This window comes from Acomys russatus, chromosome 23 (assembly GCF_903995435.1).
Source record: "Acomys russatus chromosome 23, mAcoRus1.1, whole genome shotgun sequence".
NCBI classification, from domain to species: Eukaryota; Metazoa; Chordata; class Mammalia; order Rodentia; family Muridae; genus Acomys; species Acomys russatus.
This window is the reverse complement of record NC_067159.1, coordinates 18,039,705-18,059,228: the sequence shown is the minus strand read 5'-3', so window position 1 is coordinate 18,059,228 and position 19,524 is coordinate 18,039,705. Positions and strand designations below refer to the sequence as shown.

The 19,524-nt window shown below is 40.6% G+C and overlaps 1 protein-coding gene across 1 annotated transcript; it reads left to right on the top strand.

Annotated features, from left to right (window-relative positions):
- Nucleotides 1-430: 430 nt before the first annotated feature.
- Nucleotides 431-18,873, top strand: Vcam1 (vascular cell adhesion molecule 1). Its single transcript, XM_051165539.1, has 9 exons — nucleotides 431-610; nucleotides 1,062-1,337; nucleotides 3,503-3,823; nucleotides 5,078-5,344; nucleotides 8,144-8,419; nucleotides 11,503-11,823; nucleotides 12,819-13,085; nucleotides 15,094-15,360; nucleotides 18,630-18,873. The coding sequence occupies exons 1-9, from the start codon at nucleotides 559-561 to the stop codon at nucleotides 18,788-18,790; spliced, it is 2,208 nt and encodes a 735-aa protein (XP_051021496.1). The 5' UTR covers nucleotides 431-558; the 3' UTR covers nucleotides 18,791-18,873.
- Nucleotides 18,874-19,524: the final 651 nt, after the last annotated feature.

The following is a 19,524-nucleotide window of genomic DNA, read 5'->3' as shown; positions in this document are numbered from 1 at the left end:
CTTTTCTGAAAGAGAACAACTTTTATTTTTTAAATTGCAAATACATTCATTAATGAAGAAAAATGAGTGGTTATTTACTTCAGTTCTCTCTAACACACACACACACACACACACACACACACACACACACACACACACACACACACCACGCTGTGGTGGACAGTTTTGTTTTGCAATGATCTTTTTCCTCATATCTTCTCAGGAAAGATAGCCCTCTTTCGGAGTTGAAGGTCAGGAAAAGGTTGAGATTTAAGGACTTGGAAGTGTCCTGTTTCCCAGGACTTCAGCCCTGAGAGCAGCTGAAGGGGTTAACTTGGGGACTTGGCTGCCTGTCAGTTAAACTTTTTCCCTGGCTCTGCCCTGGGTTTCCCCTTGAAGGGATTTCCCTCCGCCTCTCCAGCAGACCCTTTATAAAGAGAGCAGACTTTCTATTTCACCAGCCTGGCTGGCTTTGAGAGCTGAACACTTTTCCCAGACACTTTCACGTGGGGCACAAAGAAGGCTTTGAAGCTTCTCCTCTATTTCTTCAGTAAGCAGCGACTTGAAACGCCTGAGAAGATGGTCAAGATCTTTGGAGCCTCAACGGTATTTTGGATACTGTTCGCAGCCTGTAAGTTTCTGACCTGTTTCACATGTCCGCAGCTTTTGGTGTGCTATAGAGTTTTGCTATAAAAGCCACTATTGTCAGAGAGCTGCAGACGGATGGGTTTTGATACCCTTTTCCAATGTCAAATGAGTAATTTGGATTATATCGGTGGTAAGTCTATCTCTTCAGTTTCCTGTACTTAGCGATGAAGTCAAACTTAGAAAATAACAAAAGAGCTTTGCGCAATGGGTTTCAAAGTCAGAACGGAGCCTTCTTCTTCATGGTGATGATTCCAGCACTTTCCCCAAAAGCAGCATCGGGCCTTTGGGGTTGTCTTGCTATCGGTCTGAAACAGTTTAAAAAGTAGATTGCCCGGGCTGTGTTTCAGACACTGTATTGCTGCGCAGGAGTGAAAGGACACAGCATGAGACAGACCAGGGTAAAACTTGCTTTTTCCTCTCTCTTGCTTTTTCAGCTCAAGCTTTTAAAATTGAGACCTCCCCTGAATACAGAACAATTGCTCAGATTGGGGACTCCTTGTCCCTGACTTGCAGCACCACAGGCTGTCAGTCCCCATCTTTCTCTTGGAGAACCCAGATAGACAGTCCACTAAATGGGAAGGTGAGGATCGAGGAAACCAAGTCCATCCTAACCATGGATCCTGTCAGCTTTGAGAATGAACACTCTTACCTGTGCACAGCAACATGTGGTTCTGAGAAACTGGAAAGAGGAATCCAGGTGGACATCTACTGTAAGTGTCAGAAAAAGGTTTTTGTTTTCTCTCGATTTTCTTGGAAAAAAAAAAACTCTTAATATTATTTAATAGAGACTTTTTCAGAGTATCTCGATTCTTAGCTAGAAAACACATTTCAATAAAGCCAGAGACAAGAGAAGCTAGCTCAGAACCCAAAATTTAACCTCTGTGTCCTTATGTGGCACGCGCGCGCACACGCGCACACACACACACACACACACACACACACACACACACACACACTGGTGCTCATGTACAGGACTCACACTTTCTTGGCTCTAGTTCTTTGCTGCAATGTGAACATCTCAAAGGCTCTGTTAGTTTTCTCTCTCTCTCTAATCTTCCATCTGGTTGTATTTCTGCATGTTCACTTATTCATACATCTAAAGGAATGATGAGTTCTCCATTTCTGGGATTTTCCATTCACTTATTCTTGTGCAACTTGGGTCTGCTTACAGATTAAGGAGCTCTGTAAATAGACAAGCCTTCTCTGTAGACATAATCAAAACAACTACTGACATTTCACTCATTTGCCACTGATAACTTCAAGAGTTTTTGTTGTTGCTGCTACCATAAAGACTTGTTTTTATACCTCAAAAGGGTTTTTGTCTAATAAATTATATTTATCTTAGGAATAGGAACAGGTACCCATATTACACCAGCCTACCCAAAATGCACCCTACCTGCATCCTCAACTCAGCAAATAGAACCACCAAGGAGAGTGGGGGGTAAATGAGCCCTACAAAAAATCATTTGTCTTCTGTTACTGATGGTATCACTTTCAAAACATTTGTCCTCGGGTGAAGCGTTTCCTCATAACACCTCATTTGATTCATCTTCTAACCTCCTCAGTTTCTTCCTACTGTGCTCAAGTCTGACGTTGCTGATTAACCTTAATTGAAATTTCAGCAAGCCCGTTGTGTAGTTAGGCTTCCCAAGCAGCTGAGCCTGGCCGGCTGCTTTCAATTACGCCGGCTGTGCATGCATAGTTTATGTCTAGGCAGCCTCCTGAGCTCCTTGGAAGGTCCTGTTATATAAATACCAAGAAAGAGTAGCAAGTTCTTATATTACCCATCGTAAAACTGTGTGGATTCTAGGCACATTTCCTGAAGACTGTGACAGACATAAATAATTGGAGTGGAAATTTAAAATACTGTGGTTTTAGATAATAAAGCATTTCCAGTGACTTCACCTTTAGCCCACAATTACTATACATTTGGAGACTTATAAAAGAGAAGTGAGGATTCTTCTGGATTTCATTATGTCGCTTGCTTTTTTTTTTTTCTCTCCCCATGAAAGATGTAAGAGTGCCTGTTTCTCATTGTTTTTTAACAGTTCACTCTCCATTCCACAGTTGATTGTACTATTCTGTGGATCTGGGACACCATCATGACAGCTGTAGTAAGAAGGATAAACCTTGCAGACAGGGAAGCAATGCGATGTGCTCTGTTGTCCTGGGGGGTTCAGAACACTGACTCAGGCTTTCAGGGGAATAAATACAGAATGGAGAGCTTGCATAGGAACGTGTTTCTGGTGGCTGCATTCTTGCCAGAGGTCTCATTTTCAGAAGCCAGCCCTTTAAAGCCATGCTCCTCATTCCTAGGCAATCTTACGTTGTAACTCTGGGCATGGGATGTCTTATCTGGAATGTAGAGTTGTGTCTGCCCTAAGATAGGAGACCAGGTTGTAATGTGTCACTGGACTTGTAATGCATAGTGTCAGAACACATGGGCTTTGCTCCTAGCTTCACCATGTACTGGCTGCATAACCAAGGCTGGTTCTAATGCAATCACACTACATCCACATTTCCTTATCTGTGACATGTGGTCTCTCTCACCCAGGGATACAGTAAAAAGAGACCAAACTTCTTTATGTTACATCTGTAGATGAGTTTCAATAGATAGTAGGCTTTTCTTTAACAACACACCTCTTTAACAGTTACAGGATTCAAACTGAAATGGCCTCCGATGCATGGTTAATTCTAATTCTTGCTTCCTGGGTCCACTACAAACCATGACAAACAGCTACTTAAACAATTAGTTGTGCCGAATTAAGCCTAGCATTTACAAAAATATCTGTTTTGACTTGTGTTGTGTTCAAACAGTCAGAGATGTTATCAACAGGAGCCAAAAGCCTAGTTGTGCATTTGTTTGGCTTCGCAGCATTCCCTAAGGATCCAGAGATTCAGCTGAGTGGCCCACCAGAGGCCGGGAAGCCGGTCATGGTCAAGTGTTTGGCTCCTGATGTTTACCCATTTGACAGACTGGAGATGGATATATTCAAAGGTGACCAACTCATGAAGACTCAGGAGTTTCTAGAAGAGATGGAGAAGAAGTCTCTGGAAACCAAGAGTTTAGAAGTAACCTTTACTCCTGTCATTGAGGATATTGGAAAAGTTCTTGTTTGCAGAGCTAAATTACACATTGAGCAAACTGATTCTGTGCCCAAAGAAAGGGAGACTGTCAAAGAACTGCACGTCTACAGTAAGTACTTGCATGGTGAGCTCTGGTCTATGGAAATTTCATTGTGGATATGTATTATTTTATTTATTGTTACAATAAATGTGTCAAGTAGATCAACAGGAAAAGTGTAGTTTTACTGCATTATTTATGCAGAATATGATATTACAAGTGGCATTATTAAAAGAACACGATACTGGATGTGGGTTTAGAGTTCTTGAGTGTCATGTCTCCCTGTTAGCTGAGTGACCTTAAGGCTCTTTATTTCCTCTACTTTCGTGTCTATCGAGGAGTCATCATCATACTGTCTGCTTGAAGAGTAGGAAAATGGGCTCAAAGGATAAAATGTTTTACAAAGTTTACATTAAGCCTAAAACACTGGCCTCACAGATTTTTAAAATTGACATTTCTTATTCTCACTCTGTGTGTGTCTGAGACCCGTTGTGTGTGCATGCATGTACACACATGTAATAGGTGGGACGGTGTTGGAGTTTGTCTTCTAGCTTCTGGGGACTGCTGGCAGATGCGAAGCTTTCTTCTTACATCAGAATCGTGTCTAATGGAACTCACTGTACCCTGCTAGAGCTGCAGTGTTATGCTTCACTCTGAGCCCTATTTTTAAAAGAGCTGGTATCAAGTACACTGTGTTTACCCAAAGCATAATGAAATGGAAGAGGTTTTTAACAGATTTATGAGAAAACAGTCAAGAAAGAAGATATCTCTTTTCATGGAATACAGCATTTTGAAAGGGGGGTATAGTTAAGTCATTGAAAGGCAGTTGCAGAAGAAGGAATAATGTCATTCATCTGCAAAAGCAGAGTGCTGGACCATGACCACAAATGCTAGCTACTTCCAGGAAAATTTCAGCTCTGTAAGATAATTTTTCAATAATTAATGATATTTAAAAGCCAATTTGATAGTCCTGGTAGGTTGTCTCCCTCAGAAGTGCTGAGGCTGACCTGGATGTGCTTTTGGCGAAGTTTCCTACACAGGATTCCAGTTCTGAGGCAAAAGGCAGAACCACAAAAACTTTATGGGCCTTTCTTAATTTCTACATATCTGTGGCTCTCTGAAACCATCAAATATTGAAAAACTATAATTTACTGGTTACAAATTAGTCTGGCTATTTTTTTAAACGACTCAGTGATTCTTGACTTCAACTTGACAGAGTAGTTTATAGGCAAATTTGTGTAAATAGAGTCTTCAAGAGGAATAAGCCACCCACACTGGATGGAGGTAATGCTTAACGATGGCTCGTACTATGTTCTATCTTTTCAGCCTCCCCCAAGAACACAGCTATCTCCGTCCATCCCTCCACAAGGCTTGAGGAGGGTGATGCTGTGACAATGGCATGCTCCAGTGAGGGTCATCCAGCTCCTGAAATTTTCTGGAGTAAGAAGTCAGATAATGGAAATCCACAGCTGCTCTCAGGGAATGCAACCCTCACCTTAATTGCTATGAGGATGGAAGATTCTGGAACTTATGTATGTGAAGGAGTTAATCTGATTGGGAGAGACAAAAAAGAGGTGGAATTAATTGTCCAGGGTGAGTAGATTGTGAAGAGATGCCATTATTGGGAGCTGTTCAATAGTGACACAATGCCAATGTTGAAATTCCTTCCTTAAATCTGCTTGGTGGCCCATCTGGTAGTCATGTGCTTCAGTGTGCATATATATTTATCATTCTCATGCTTTTTGCAATTTTTTTCTCCAAGCACATCTACACTGGTCCTTTACTATCTCATGTCATTTCACTGTTGTTCCATTTCATGGCTTGGTTCTTCCCCTGCCCTGTGGATGTTGGCGTTCTCATGTTACTTCTGTCGGTCTTCTCACTCCATATACTCAGGAACTTCACTGCTATATACTTGCTATTATCATTCTGAATTACCTAATTTTCAGCCTTCTACCTTAAAATGACTCCCAATTATCAATCTTCCTTTCCAGCCCATCCTCTTGCCATTGCTTTAGTATATAACTTCTCATTTGGGATTTTGAAAATTTTTTCTGACACAATAGCATTCCTCAAACACCAGTTGTACTCCAGGCACTTTATATGAGCTAGCTACAGTCTTCAAGAAATAACTTAGGGGTATTTTCTTTCCATTTTACACATGGGTGAATGAAGTCTCTCATTAATAATGGCCATCAGTTGACTGTACACCTACTGTTTGCCAAGAGTTCTACATTCCACTTCATATGTTATCTCGGTCTTTACCATGTTCTGTGAGGTAGCACACCATTTTCACAATACAGCTCTTTGTTACATTGATGGACTCCTCTTAATTCAAAACCCCATGTTCTTTTCATTGTGGCTAATTTTCTCTATTTTTAAATTAATTTAAAATAATTGGCCAACTAAAAGTATATGCATACATCGCGTGTGGTGTGATATTTTGGTGTACTTATACAAAGTGGGATGAATGACTCAGTCTAACTATATACTTTAGTAAGAGAACCAAAAAAAAAAAAATGTGTGTATTTGAATGTGTCTGTCCATTAAACTGCAGGCTTCTTAAATTCAGAACTCAGGAACTCATTGTGTCTGTATGCCTGTGAATGGATTAATGGCGGACTAGTATAGGACCTGACACATAGTAAGTGGTTAGTAAACATTAGTTACATAAACTGTAAAGATGGAGAACATATATTGTCTAATCTATAAAGACATGAATTTTAATGATTTAGATGATTAGGCAAGTAGAATTTGAAAACCTCCAGTTGATTAACTCAGGTAAGTTACTATTCTGAAATGGTCAGAGAAGAAATTATATGACTGAAAGTGTGGATGGGTCAGTGTCAGCCCTGGAATAGTTACATCCCACAACATTGGGCCCCCTTTCAAACAGGCAAAGGAAATGTGTTCTGGGCTTAGGGAAAGGGTGCTTTGTATTATGTCACATGAGCTACTACCAAGGTGAAGTGCTGAAGTTAGAAGGGCCTTTCAGCTACTTTCCAGGGCTTCACACAGTGGTAGATCCTGATTTCTTTGCAGGTAGGAAATGAATCTCCTACTGACTTCCCCATTCTCACACTTGCATACATGGAACTTGGACAGCTTGGTTACTGTTCTGAATAATCTCTGAAAATATAACAGCATATTAATGTATTTGGGGGTAATTTGAGGAGGTTCTTCTTTAGAAAAAAAAAAACACTAATACCGGGAATACACAAACTTAGATGAGGAAAGCAGCTTTTCCTGGTACAGAAAAGAACCATGCAAAACGAAGGATTGTATGCTGGGATTTTCTCTTGTCTCCAGCTTCCTAGGACACTCTAGTAATTTTCTTTGGGGATTCATATGTCACCTTCAGAGTTGCTCAGCAACTCTCTGGGTTTTCGTAGGAACAACATCAAGATTTAGAACTCTCTATCTCAACATGTGTTGTTTCATTCACACCTGTGCAGCTGGAAGCTGGAAACATTTTGGACACTTGAGTCTCAGGTGTTTTCTCTGACCACTCAGTTTTCTACCCTGAATGGCTACAAAATATTTTGATAATGCATTCAACATACTTGATGTAACCTTAATGTCATCTTTATTTTGCTTTCAGCGTGATTCTGCGTGACTCTCAAAGATACTACTGTATATTGGAATTCCAATATATATAGATATATATGAATGGTTCCTTAAGGATAGTGCATCTAGTTAGAGGGCATTTTGGTGAAGTTTCCCCTGTAACTCTTTTAGATTTCATTTTATATTTATATGAGGATGTCTTGATTTATTTATCTAGGAACGGAAAAGCTAGAATCTCAAGCCAGACCCATCTCACATCAAAATTTCAGTTATTCCTCTTGCAAATTTAGCTTAAGCCATTTAGCATTTCTGAGCCTTAAATGTCTTAAAGAGATATGGTGAGGAGATGGAAAAAGAGAAGTGAAAACCCAGGAGAAGAATGAAAAAGTAGAAAAGAAATAATGAAACTGTTCTGGGAATCAAGTGAGATAACACGTGTATGTAAAACAGAAAGCACAGTGCTTGACACACAGAAACCACTGCACGATTTGAGGTCCTGCACTCTCAGTGACTTGATGGACTGCACAGAGCAGAGGTTGGGTTATTTCCCTGGAAAGATGCCAACCACATCCTTACCAACTGTTATCTACACTTATGCTGATAGCCTGACTCAACAAAACAGCATGGGTTCGTTCTTAAAAGATGTGGTCCTATTCCTGATGGATCCAAGATGGAAAGGAGTAAATTCTTCTTGGCACAGATAGTAGTTGAATAGAGATCAAGAAAGATAAACATTGAATATGGAAATATGATGTAATAAGAAAAGAATCTTATCTGTTATTCATCTTGTTCTTTCTTCCTTTCTTTTTTTTTTTTCCTCTTCAGAGAAATCATTTACTGTTGACATCACCCCTGGATCCTGGGTGGCTGCACAGGTTGGGGACTCAGTTGTACTGACATGTGCTGTTGTTGGCTGTGATTCTCCCTCTTTTTCTTGGAGAACCCAGATAGACAGCCCCCTCAATGGGAAGGTGAGGAGTGAGGGTGCCAAGTCCACACTGACTCTGAGCTCTGTGGGTTTTGAGGATGAACAGTCTTACTTGTGCACTGTGACTTGTGCGCGAAGGAAACTGGAGAAGGTCATCCAGGTGGAAGTCTACTGTAAGTGCTTTTCAAAACTGGTGAATCTGATCACTTCCATTTCCTCTAGTTCCTGTGGAAGAAAAAGGGTGCGACTCTGTAATGATATCCATTTATATAGAGAGAGATTTGGCATTGTAAATCATCCCTAGATCTCTGAGTGTGGTTTGATGTGATGCAGTTGGGCCAACCATTCAGCATGTATTGCATATGTTTCCAGCATGCACACAATGTGTGACTAGTCCTACACTCTCCTCATGCACTTGACCTTACTCTATGCTCTGCTTCCCTGCTGCATGTACATAGGGTGTATTGGTGAGTGAGAGCAGACAGGGGGTTGGGGAAGGGTGGGAGTTTGGGGAGGGAAGGGGGCTGTGCCCATTTAGATAACTGCTAGGTGAGGAGTTTATTCAAATTGTGAGTAAGGCTCAAGCCTGCCTTTTGATTTATTTAACTTTGTTCTGAGATGTTAGGGATGGAACCCAGGGCTTTGAATATGCTTAGAGTTATATCCTCAGCCTGCCAGCCTACTGTGTGTGTGTGCATGCGTGTCTGTGTGTGCGCGCGCGCGTGTGTTTTTGTTTTTTGCTTTTTATGATTACTTAAAATGTCTTTAGTCTTCTTTCATTTTTGAGAGATAGCTTTACTGTCTGGGGTACTTGTTATTTTTTTAAAGAATAGAAAATAACGGGTCACTGTGCTTTGTTCGTCTTCATGCGCATGTCACTCTGTCTCATCCTTCCCCAACCACATCCCTGTTTCTTTTCCTAAATAGTCATGCTTCTGACCAGACATAGTGTTTTTTGTATTGTGTGCATATAATACATTTCAAATAATATAATATATTACTATGTGCTATACTTATTAATATGTACTTATTCACATAAGCATATGGTATTTTAGATACTATTAAGACTTTCTCATTAAAGAAGACAGAATGGAAGGCCTATAGGGTGAAGGGGCAGGTGGTAGGGGAAGGGGAGGAATGGGGAAAGACATCTAGTATTTTAAGGCAGATGTGAAAAGGTGATCTGCAGGATTCAGAGAGGGACAGTGGGAAACAGCAGAGTGCCAGAAATGAAGACAGTGTGGGATGGTCTGGATAGAGAACTGCACTGGAATCAAGGGCCAAGAGCAGCTTTACAGCTCAGTTACATCGTGAACAAATGTTAGACGTTTTTCTTGTCCCCTCCTTTTCTGCCACCTTAATAAAAATTATTTCCAAGCCCCAGTCTCCATAAATTTGACATTACTGGAACCCCTTAGTCTATACTGGATGAGCAATGAACCTCATAGTGACCATGTGACTGTTATTTTGTGGAGAGGGTGGTGCTGTCCTGTTCCATTCACTCAACTCCAGAGAACATATTGTAAGGATTTTCCATCTACTACCCTGCCCGAACTTATGTTAGCCTTCAGGATTTTGTTCAGAGTAAGAGTGTGCCTGTTAAGAGATTTAAATCTTTCATTGCTTTATCACGTTACCCACAGTCAAGGATCTGCTGATGTAGGCACATTCCCAACAGAAAAGGGAGCGTCATGACAGCTTATTGCAATGTGGCCATGTTTGAACATTTTAGCAAGATTTTACTTAAGGAAAAATGTGTAGTTTTGTTCTGGGTTTTTGTTTTGCTTGGGTTTGGGTTTTTGTTTTGTATTACTCTTACCTTGATAATTATTTTAGTCTCATTTTTGTTGACTTACATAGGATGCATTATACATGTTATATAAATCAGAGAATACCTACTCAGAAGCTAAATAATATGGTTAGAATAGTTATTTTACATTTTTGTATTCATGGCTAAAGTTATCATACAAAGAAGTGCCTTTGTGTTGCATCGGTGTTGCTAAGCTTTCTTCTTATTTGTTCCCCTTTCCCAGTGCCCTCTCCGTGCCTGTCTCCTCCCTAACTTCTCCCCTTCTTTCCCAGTCTTCCCTTCTGATTTTCTATTGTACATGCTCTATTCACCTTCTGTTCCCCACATCCCACACAATGTCTTCGTCTCCTCTCATGATACTCTCTTTTAGTTCTATGACCTCCAAGCAATCCATATCAATACATACATATATAATTTTAAATTTAAATTTAGGATTCACATATGTGAGAAAACATACAGTATTAAGTCATCTCTCTCTCTCTCTCTCTCTCTCTCTCTCTCTCTCTCTCTCTCTCTCTCGCTCCCTCTCTCTCTCTCTCTTTCTCTCTGTCTCTGGTTTCTCTGTAGCCCCCAGCTTTCCTGGAACTCATTCTATTAACCAGACTGTCCTTGAACTCAGAGATCTACCTATGTCTGTCTCCTGTAGTGCTGGGATTAAAGGTTTTCACCACCACACTGGCCTGTTAGTTTGTTTCTTTAATTACAAGAATTGCCTGATTGTAGGCAGATCTCTGTGAATTCAAGGACAGCCTAGTCTACATAGAAAGTTCCAGATCATCCACGTCTGAAAAATGAGCTACAATCTTTAAAAAAAATCTAAAAAGTATTTAAAACATATTGCCTAAATTTAGTCATAAAATAAACCACACAAGTTTTGATAAACTAACCAAATTGAGAACTGTATTGTGAGTCTCATTAGATACTGAAAAAACTATATAATCACGACTTATAGAGGCAGACTCTAGATATAATATAGTATGAAAAGTCTCTTTTGTCCATGTAAGTTTCTTTTTCTAGTTGTAAATTAAATTAAATTAAATAATAACCATTTTATCAGACTGCCCAGAAGAAGGAACTAATGAAGGCTGATGGCATTAGTTTATTTTTAGTAGTCAATATATCATGTCAGATATTTAAAATATTTAAATTATATAGTTAGTTGATAAGATAGACGAAACCATTGTGGGCTTAAAAAAGAATAGAGGCAAGATGGCATCATTAGAAGAGAAGATTAAGGAGTAAACGCACTGATTACTCACTGACTTAAAATACTAAATATTTTGTTATTATTTATAATTAGTATTATATGTGTATAGTTATACTTAATGGTATTACTTATTATTTGAGACCTCACTGTTCCCAATAATTAAAAGTTGTCACTTTGAGACTTTTGCATTTTTCCATTAAATATCACATATCAATATTATTTTTGATTGATATCTGCAGCATTCCCTGAAGACCCAGAAATTGAGATGAGTGGGCCACTTGTGCATGGGAGACCTGTCACTGTGAACTGCACAGTCCCTAACATGTACCCTTCCGACCATCTGGAGATTGAATTACTGAAGGGGGAGACAACGTTGATGAATAAAAAATTTTCAGAGGAAATGGGCATAAAATCCCTAGAGACCAAAAGCTTGGAAACGACCTTCATCCCCACCTCAGAAGATACAGGGGAAGTTCTTGTTTGCCTGGCTAAATTACGCAACGGCAAACTGGAATCTGAACCCAAACAAAGGCAGAGTACACAGACTCTTTATGTCAATGGTGAGTGCACACGTGGGGGCAGCTACAATTGAATATGGATTTCTTTTGTATGTTTGCCAGATAATAGTTACAGAAAGTTAACGATTAAAACCTCTGTGAAGAAAACTGGGGAAAAAAAAGAATCCAGAAAACAGTGATTATAACAGATCATTCTTCATAATATAAAACAATTTATTTACGTATCATTTTGTGTATTGACATTCAGTAATGGCTTAGCCAGGCAGCTACTCAGCCCCAAAGAGATTCAGTAGAGATCACTCAGGCATCTTCAGGCAGGCAAGCAGGTAGCTTGTCACAGGAAGTTCTCTTAACGTGTCTGAGCCTTATGTGTGTGGTCCCAACTGTCGTTTTTTAGTGCGATGTCAACCTCAGGGAAGGTAGCATTGATTTACTCTCCAGAACACAGCTGAGAAAGGTGGTGATGAAAGTAGCCTCATAAAGGTCTGTGTCAGGAGCATCTCTCTGTCACCATGTCACTTCACCCACATCCTTTTTGGCCAAAAGGTCAATCCAGGTTCAAGGGGTTATGAATGGGTTTTATTCACAGAGATATTCCAATGCATCCCGCTTAGATAATAGATACCAGTGTGTGTGTGTGTGTGTGTGTGTGTGTGTGTGTGTGTGTGTGTGTGTGTGTGTGTGTGTTTCCAACACTCTTCTCTTCTCTCCCTTAGAAATAGAACCAGTTCTATTTTATCCTGGTTCTTTTTCACTGGGTCACACAGAGGCTTCTAATCCACCATCTTGACCAAAACTTAGACTATACTTGATTTTCTATGCTTTGACATCAAAACCATTCCACAGATCTGAAAATATCCACATTTAATTTGTATTCGAACTCCCATTGTGTCTCCTCCACAGAAACTTCCTGGGCTGGCTATCACAGCTTATAAACTGTACTAAGGCAGAGTCCACTGCCTAGCTTCACAACATTGTCTAGACTCTTTGGAATTCAGGGTGTAAGCGGATCAAGCTAAGTATCTTTTCCTTTTCAGTTGCCCCCAGGGAAACCACCATCTGGGTCAGCCCCTCTTCTGTACTAGAGGAGGGAAGTCCTGTGAACTTGACCTGCTCAAGCAATGGTGTGCCAGCCCCCAAAATCCACTGGAGCAGACAGCTAAGCAATGGGGAACTGAAGCCTCTTTCTGAAGATGCTACACTCACCTTAATGTCTACAAAAAAGGAAGATTCGGGCACTTATGTATGCGAAGGGATTAACCAGGCTGGAATTAGCAAAGAGTCAGTGGAGCTGATTGTTCAAGGTGAGCAGAGTACCACTTTTAAGTTACTGATGGCTAGTAGGTTCACTGATGGTAAACAAGGTCTTCTCTGAAAAAATAAGCCCTTGTGGGCCAAAGAGATGGTTTGGCTGTAAGGTGTGCCTACTGATCTTACAGTTGACCTGGGTTCTGCTGTCACATTGGTAGGCTCAAACTTCCATGCCCTCTCCTTGCCTCCATGGGTACTACGTTCACACACACAGACACATATAAATATGCATAACTTAAAAGTAAACCTTAAAAAGAAAGAAAAGAAAAACCTTTATTTCAAAACTTCGTTTATATGCAGAAAAATAAACATAAAAATAGAAAAAGCAGCTCCACACTGCCCATGGGATGGATTTTCATTCCAGGCCTATTCACTTGCCCCAAAATCATATTCACCTCAAATATCATGTTCTCTCCAGTAACTAAGGTGGAAGTTCATGGACACATAGGAGATCATGGTTTTTGGTGAAGAAACAAGGGCAAGAAATTACTTAGGATTAAAACCATCACCTTGCGTTGAACAGGGTCCTAAGAAGCAACCCCCAAAAAGCTGCCTAGGAGTTGTTTAGATGCCCAAGAGGTAACTTTTGTAAACTTTGAGATTAAGGATCACAGTAATTGTGCCACTGGGTCTCTCTGCCTGCTGGCATGGAACCACCGGGGTGAATCTAGATATAGGTCTCCCTTCTTGATGAAAAGGGCCCAAGATTGAGAACACAACAATTTCTGTTCAGCACATTGAAGCCATAGGCTTTCCAGGGCAAAATTATAAAGCAATCAACTTGTATAACCCTTGATGCTTTTTCTCTGGGGGCATTGAGCCTACTCTCTTCTGTGTCCCTTACTATTTATTATTCCTGGTAAGGTATATGCTGGGGTTTGTTGTCATTGTCTCATTTAACTGAGGTCTGTAATTAAAAAAGAAAGAAAGAAAGAAAAAAGAATTTGGGAAGGCTACTGCATAATCTCAAAGAAAACTGCTAGGAGAGTCTCAGGTCAGCCTGGGCAACACAGTGCCACCATGAAGGAAGAGGAAACCTAAGTATGAATATCATGGCCCTGTGGTCTTGTAGGAAGAGCATCAAAATGACAGCAATAGACAATCTTAAGCAAATGTTCATAAAACAGACTTTTGCTGTTTCCCTCTAAGGCTTCTTGCTCTGCCTCAGGTTAGATCAGCAAGACTTTGTCATTTGATTAAGTGTTAATTTGGGCCCAGGGGTCCTGCTCAAACTATGGCACCAGCCAAGGACAATACAGACCATAAACTTCAAACCCCTACCCAGATCTAGCCAATGGATAGGACATTCTCCACAGTTGAGTGGAGAGTGGGGTCTGACTTTGACACGTACTCTGGTGCCTCGTATTTGACCATGTCCCCTGGAGGGGGAGACCTGGTGGCACTCAGAGGAAGGATAGCAGGCTACCAAGAAGAGACTTGATACCCTATGAGCATATAAAGGGGGAGGAAGTCCCCTCAGTCACAGTCATAGGGGAGGGGAATAAGGGGAAAATGGGAGGGAGGAAAGAATGGGAGGATACAAGGGATGGGATAACCATTGAGATGTAACAAGAATAAATTAATTAAAAAAAATAAACATTTTTAAAAAAACCTATGTTCTTAATGTCAGTAAACATATTAGTTTCCTGGTCAGGAAATCCCTAGCTCATAAGGCTTTTTGGCACTTCCAGAAAAATTTTGGTGAACAATGTGATTTTTAAAAAAACAAAATTTTTCCATATTTGAGTTCTATGGCTATTTATTAAATGTCTTCTAATGTTTGTCTTTGCCTGGGTCAAAAATCATATAGAGGATACGGGAAAAAAGCCTGAGCTGTGACTTCTTGCGCTTAGAAGAACATGATCGGTTAGAAGTGGGCAAATGTCCAACCTCTGCTTGCTTTCCTTACAGCTCATGCAGAAAGCATCACAAATAGCTTGGCAGAGACCGCGGGAGTTCTCAGTCCCCCTGCCCCCCACTGACTGTCCGCTCTCTCCTCAGTCTCTCCAAAAAACATACAGCTTACAGCCTTTCCTTCTGAGAGTGTCAAAGAGGGAGACACTGTCATTATCTCCTGCACTTGTGGAAATGTGCCCGAAACATGGATAATCCTGAAGAAGAAAGCAAAGACGGGAGACATGGTGCTAAAGTCGGTCCAAGGCTCCTACACCATCCTCAAGGCACAGCTGCAGGATGCCGGGGTGTACGAGTGTGAATCTAAAACTGAAGTTGGCTCACAATTAAGAAGTTTAACACTGGATGTAAAAGGTTAGCTTTCTCTGTTTGCTTTTTTTCCCCTTTAAAAAAAAATTATTCAAAGTTTCCAAGGGGAGTAACAAGTTTCTAGTATTAAATGAAGTTGACAAAAATGACCCTGAATTCAGTGCTAGCAACTGTTTCTTAATGTTTCTTGAAATAATCAGGCACAGCTGTTCTCGTTCTATAGCATTTATTCAGGAAGTGGACATTAATCATCAGTGAACGTGGAATTCACATTTGTTTTTCAAAGTTGGCAATTCATCATTGACGTCTGAGGTTTTAGATTCGCTAAGTGTTTAGCCATATATTTCGCAACCTTTCCCCTAGGGTAAAAGGAAACTGAGGAATTGGGACTGGTATAGCAGAAAAAGAGCCCTCTGCATGCCTTGCTCCCCACTGGCAAGAAGCTCTGCTTTCACCGTGCAGAATAACTGCATATTTTCTGTGTGGCTCTTTTGTGAGGATGCTAATTGGGGATAGTGGCTAGGATCTGAGACGGGATCTCTAGATTTCACTAGAGTTTCCTTTGAAATCCATGTCCTGATTGTTTTACTTTAACAGCTGAAGGCCCCTAGAGACATTGGCGCTCCTTACTTCCCTGTTCTGTCTTGTGAGTGCCTCCTAATTTTATTGATGCCAGCCTTGATGAATGAGCCTTGGACCCTTCGCACACCAAAGAGCTGTTGTGTGTTGAAATCCAGTGTGGTAGAGTGGACAACATTGCTAATGAATGCCATCTCTGAAGAGGCCTGGCATTGACCATGAGAGTTAACTAACCACATGCCAGTTTAGAGAAAAGTCTGAACCTAAGTGAGAAAACAGAATTTTTGGCTAACCAAGGTCCTCAAGATTACAAACCTTAGCATATTTTTTTTTCTTTCTTCATAGCACCTCTTCAAATCACAGCTGTATCAATATATCCACTTAAAATGTTAAATAAGGGGAAATAGCATAACTACATGTCAAACTTCTAGTCACCCACCTGTGGTGATTGTCCTGAAAACAGGTGATCTGGCCAAAGAAAGTATCATGTATTCAAAGAATGGGACACTGCCTTCCATCATGCCACTAGATGTGTGTAGCTGTTGCCCTCGGTGAGGTAGACTGAGATCTCAGTTATGAGCAGGCTGAGATGTGCCTTCCTCTGACTAGCTCTAGTTTAGCCTAGCCCCAGGAGATGACACTCCTAAGATTTCTGCCATCCTGTGTGCATGGCTGTTTCTTCTCAAGACTGCGAAAACCGCGTCTTCCCTTTATAGCTTTCTCTTTCACACATTGCCTTCTCTAATTGCTTAATTATTCTCTTACGTATTTGCCACTTTTATTTATCTTTTAAATGAACAATGAATGCATATTAGTCACCCAGCCAGACATTCATGCTCCAATAGCTGTATATGAATAAAGACCCAACATTGACCTGTGTTCCCCCACCTCCTTGCTGGATAGTTTGAACTAGTTTTCCTTTCTATTCAGTTGAGTGTTTATATTTATTTTGTCTTTTGGGGTTTTAGCTTAAATGCATTCCATTGATACAAATGATCAGGAATCTTTATGACTTTCAAGGTTTAGGCCTTTGCCATGCCGCTTAAGGTGACACTTCATTTTTGTCCTTCTGTAATTTGAAACAACTCACTCGTGTGATGCTAATAAGTCACTTTTCTATTTTAAAATTTTTTTTATTTAAGTAATTTATTCAGATTACATCTAAATTGTTATCCCCTCACTTGTATGTTCCCCTCTTCCTACCTCTTTCATCCTATTCCCCTCCCCTAGGTCTGTGACAGAAGGGGTCCTCCTCCCCCACCATATGATCACAGTCTATCAGGTCTCATCCTGGTAGCCTGCTTCCCCTTCCTCTGAGTGCCACCAGGCCTCCCACTAAGGGGAAGTGGTCAAATAGGGGGCACCAGAGTTCATGTCACTTTTCAAAAGTCATTTTTCTATGTTTTAAAAGCTCCGGAAGGAATTGTGGTGGTGCTCCAGATCAGATCACTAATTCTGTCGGGACTCAGACAACATACCCTCCCACTTATTAAAACATAGTCCGTGAGGCCACACTGTGGTGTGCCAACAGACAGAAGCAAGTCTTGGGAGAATGTAACGCTGCCTGGAGACGTTTTTTATGAAGCTCAGATGATTGAGGTGTTGCAGTTGTCACATGTGTTCTTAGGAGATTTTGAAGTGTTTATATGTTGTCATTCTCAATACTACATTTATGACTCTGTGGCAAAATCACAAGATTTAAAAGAAAAAACTTTATAGCCAGGCAATGGTGGTACATGCCTTTAATCCCAGCACTTGGAAGGCAGAGGCAGGTAGATTTTTGTGAGTTTGAGGCCAACTTGGTCTACAAAGCAAGTCCAGAAATGCCAAGTCTACACAGAAAAACCCTGTCTCAAGAACAAACGAACAAACAAACAACCCCAAAATAAACAAAACAAAACGAAAATAAAAAACTTTATTAGTTCTCAATATTTTGGGCCTACCCAGAGTGCCAAGCAGCGTCTTAAGTGCTGGCTAGTTGTGAAGCACTTCGTACAAACACAGCTATCTCTGTAGAGTTTGCTGTCAGGAGAGGAAAACAAATGTAACAGATAACTGCCCGGTCAAATGTTGACTCGCAAGCTGTTAGGGGGGATCTGAAGGTGAGGTGGCTGGGTTTTGAGGGAATGCTGGCGTATCAAATTTAGATCAAGGGAGATGTAGGTCTCTGGGTAACTAAGACTTGTACTTAAATGAAATACCTGAAGACCATCAGTAAATCAAGAGAGCTTGTCATTTGCTGGAGGCGAGTAACCATATAAAGATGGTTTCGCTTCAGACACACAGAACAGGGGCCGGCCAGCCATTGACAAGAATGTGCTGTCTTTTACATTAAGGCCACACTCTGAGTGTTACGAAGAGGTGGTTCAAATCATGATGGTCAGAGTCACATTGCTCCACCAGATGTTTCTGGTTCCTGCTCTGATAAGCCAGATCACTAAAACGTGTGCTGTACCTTCCCTTTTACACCCGAAGCAATCTTTTAAAATGCAAGTTTGTGGAATCAAGAACTGTCAGCTTTCATACCCACCGCGAGCATAGCAATCACAAGCGACTTGTTTGGCTGTTTCAGAAAGAAAATGCATTATATGAGTGAGTCTTGATGGCCCTCAGCACAGCTTTTATCGCTTCTTCCATGAGGAACTAGTCGTACTGTTACAATAAAACGCACGCTGTGATGAAGTTATTTCCTTTTGTACTAGACACTAATCGTATCCGTTTGATTATTTTTCCAGGAAGAGAGAATAACAAGGACTATTTTTCCCCCGAACTCCTTGCACTCTACTGTGCATCCTCCTTGGTAATACCCGCTATCGGAACCATCATTTACTTTGCAAGAAAAGCCAACATGAAAGGATCGTACAGTCTGGTGGAAGCACAGAAATCGAAAGTGTAGCTGACATCTGAAATGTTTGTGAAAAGACACTATTTATAAACCCCAGATCCTTAAGACTCTGATCATTTCACCTCCCTCTCCCCCTCTTCGTTCCCCCCTCACCCAACCGAGCTAGGCATTCAGACTTCCCAGAACCTTCTCTCAGTAGAGAAGGTAAAGACCTGGCTGCTTGAGCCCTTGCTGGATGCAAGAAGCCAACCAGAAACGTTCTACGTGACAAGTGGCAAGTCCCCATCGTCGAAGTGACTGGAACAGTCCTGTGATATGTACATAAATAGCATAATCTGTATATATGTAAAATAAAATTATGTCACAGCAAGGTTGTTTAGAATAGCAGCATATATGCTGCAAGTCAGCATATAATCAAAAAGTGTTGCTTGGACTGACTATTGTAATTTAATGCATCTTAGGAAAGTTTAATATTATTATTAATGTTAATGTTGACTAGACAGCTGACTAGTGACACCTTTCTTATATTTTATTTTCTTCAATTTAATTTTATTTCCATGACTTTTATTGACAGTGATTTTATACTTAAAAAAAAAAAACCAAGGTTTTATATTTTTATAGGAAAATCATAAAGAAGTCAGTGGGTTGGCTCTAGGTACTACGTCCTGACTCCTGGCATAATTATTAGCCAGTGTTTTCCACATGATACTGTATGGTACGGACACACGTTTCTTCCTTGGGACCTTGTGTAATGAATGGTGTGGTTTAAAATGCAACTTTCTTTT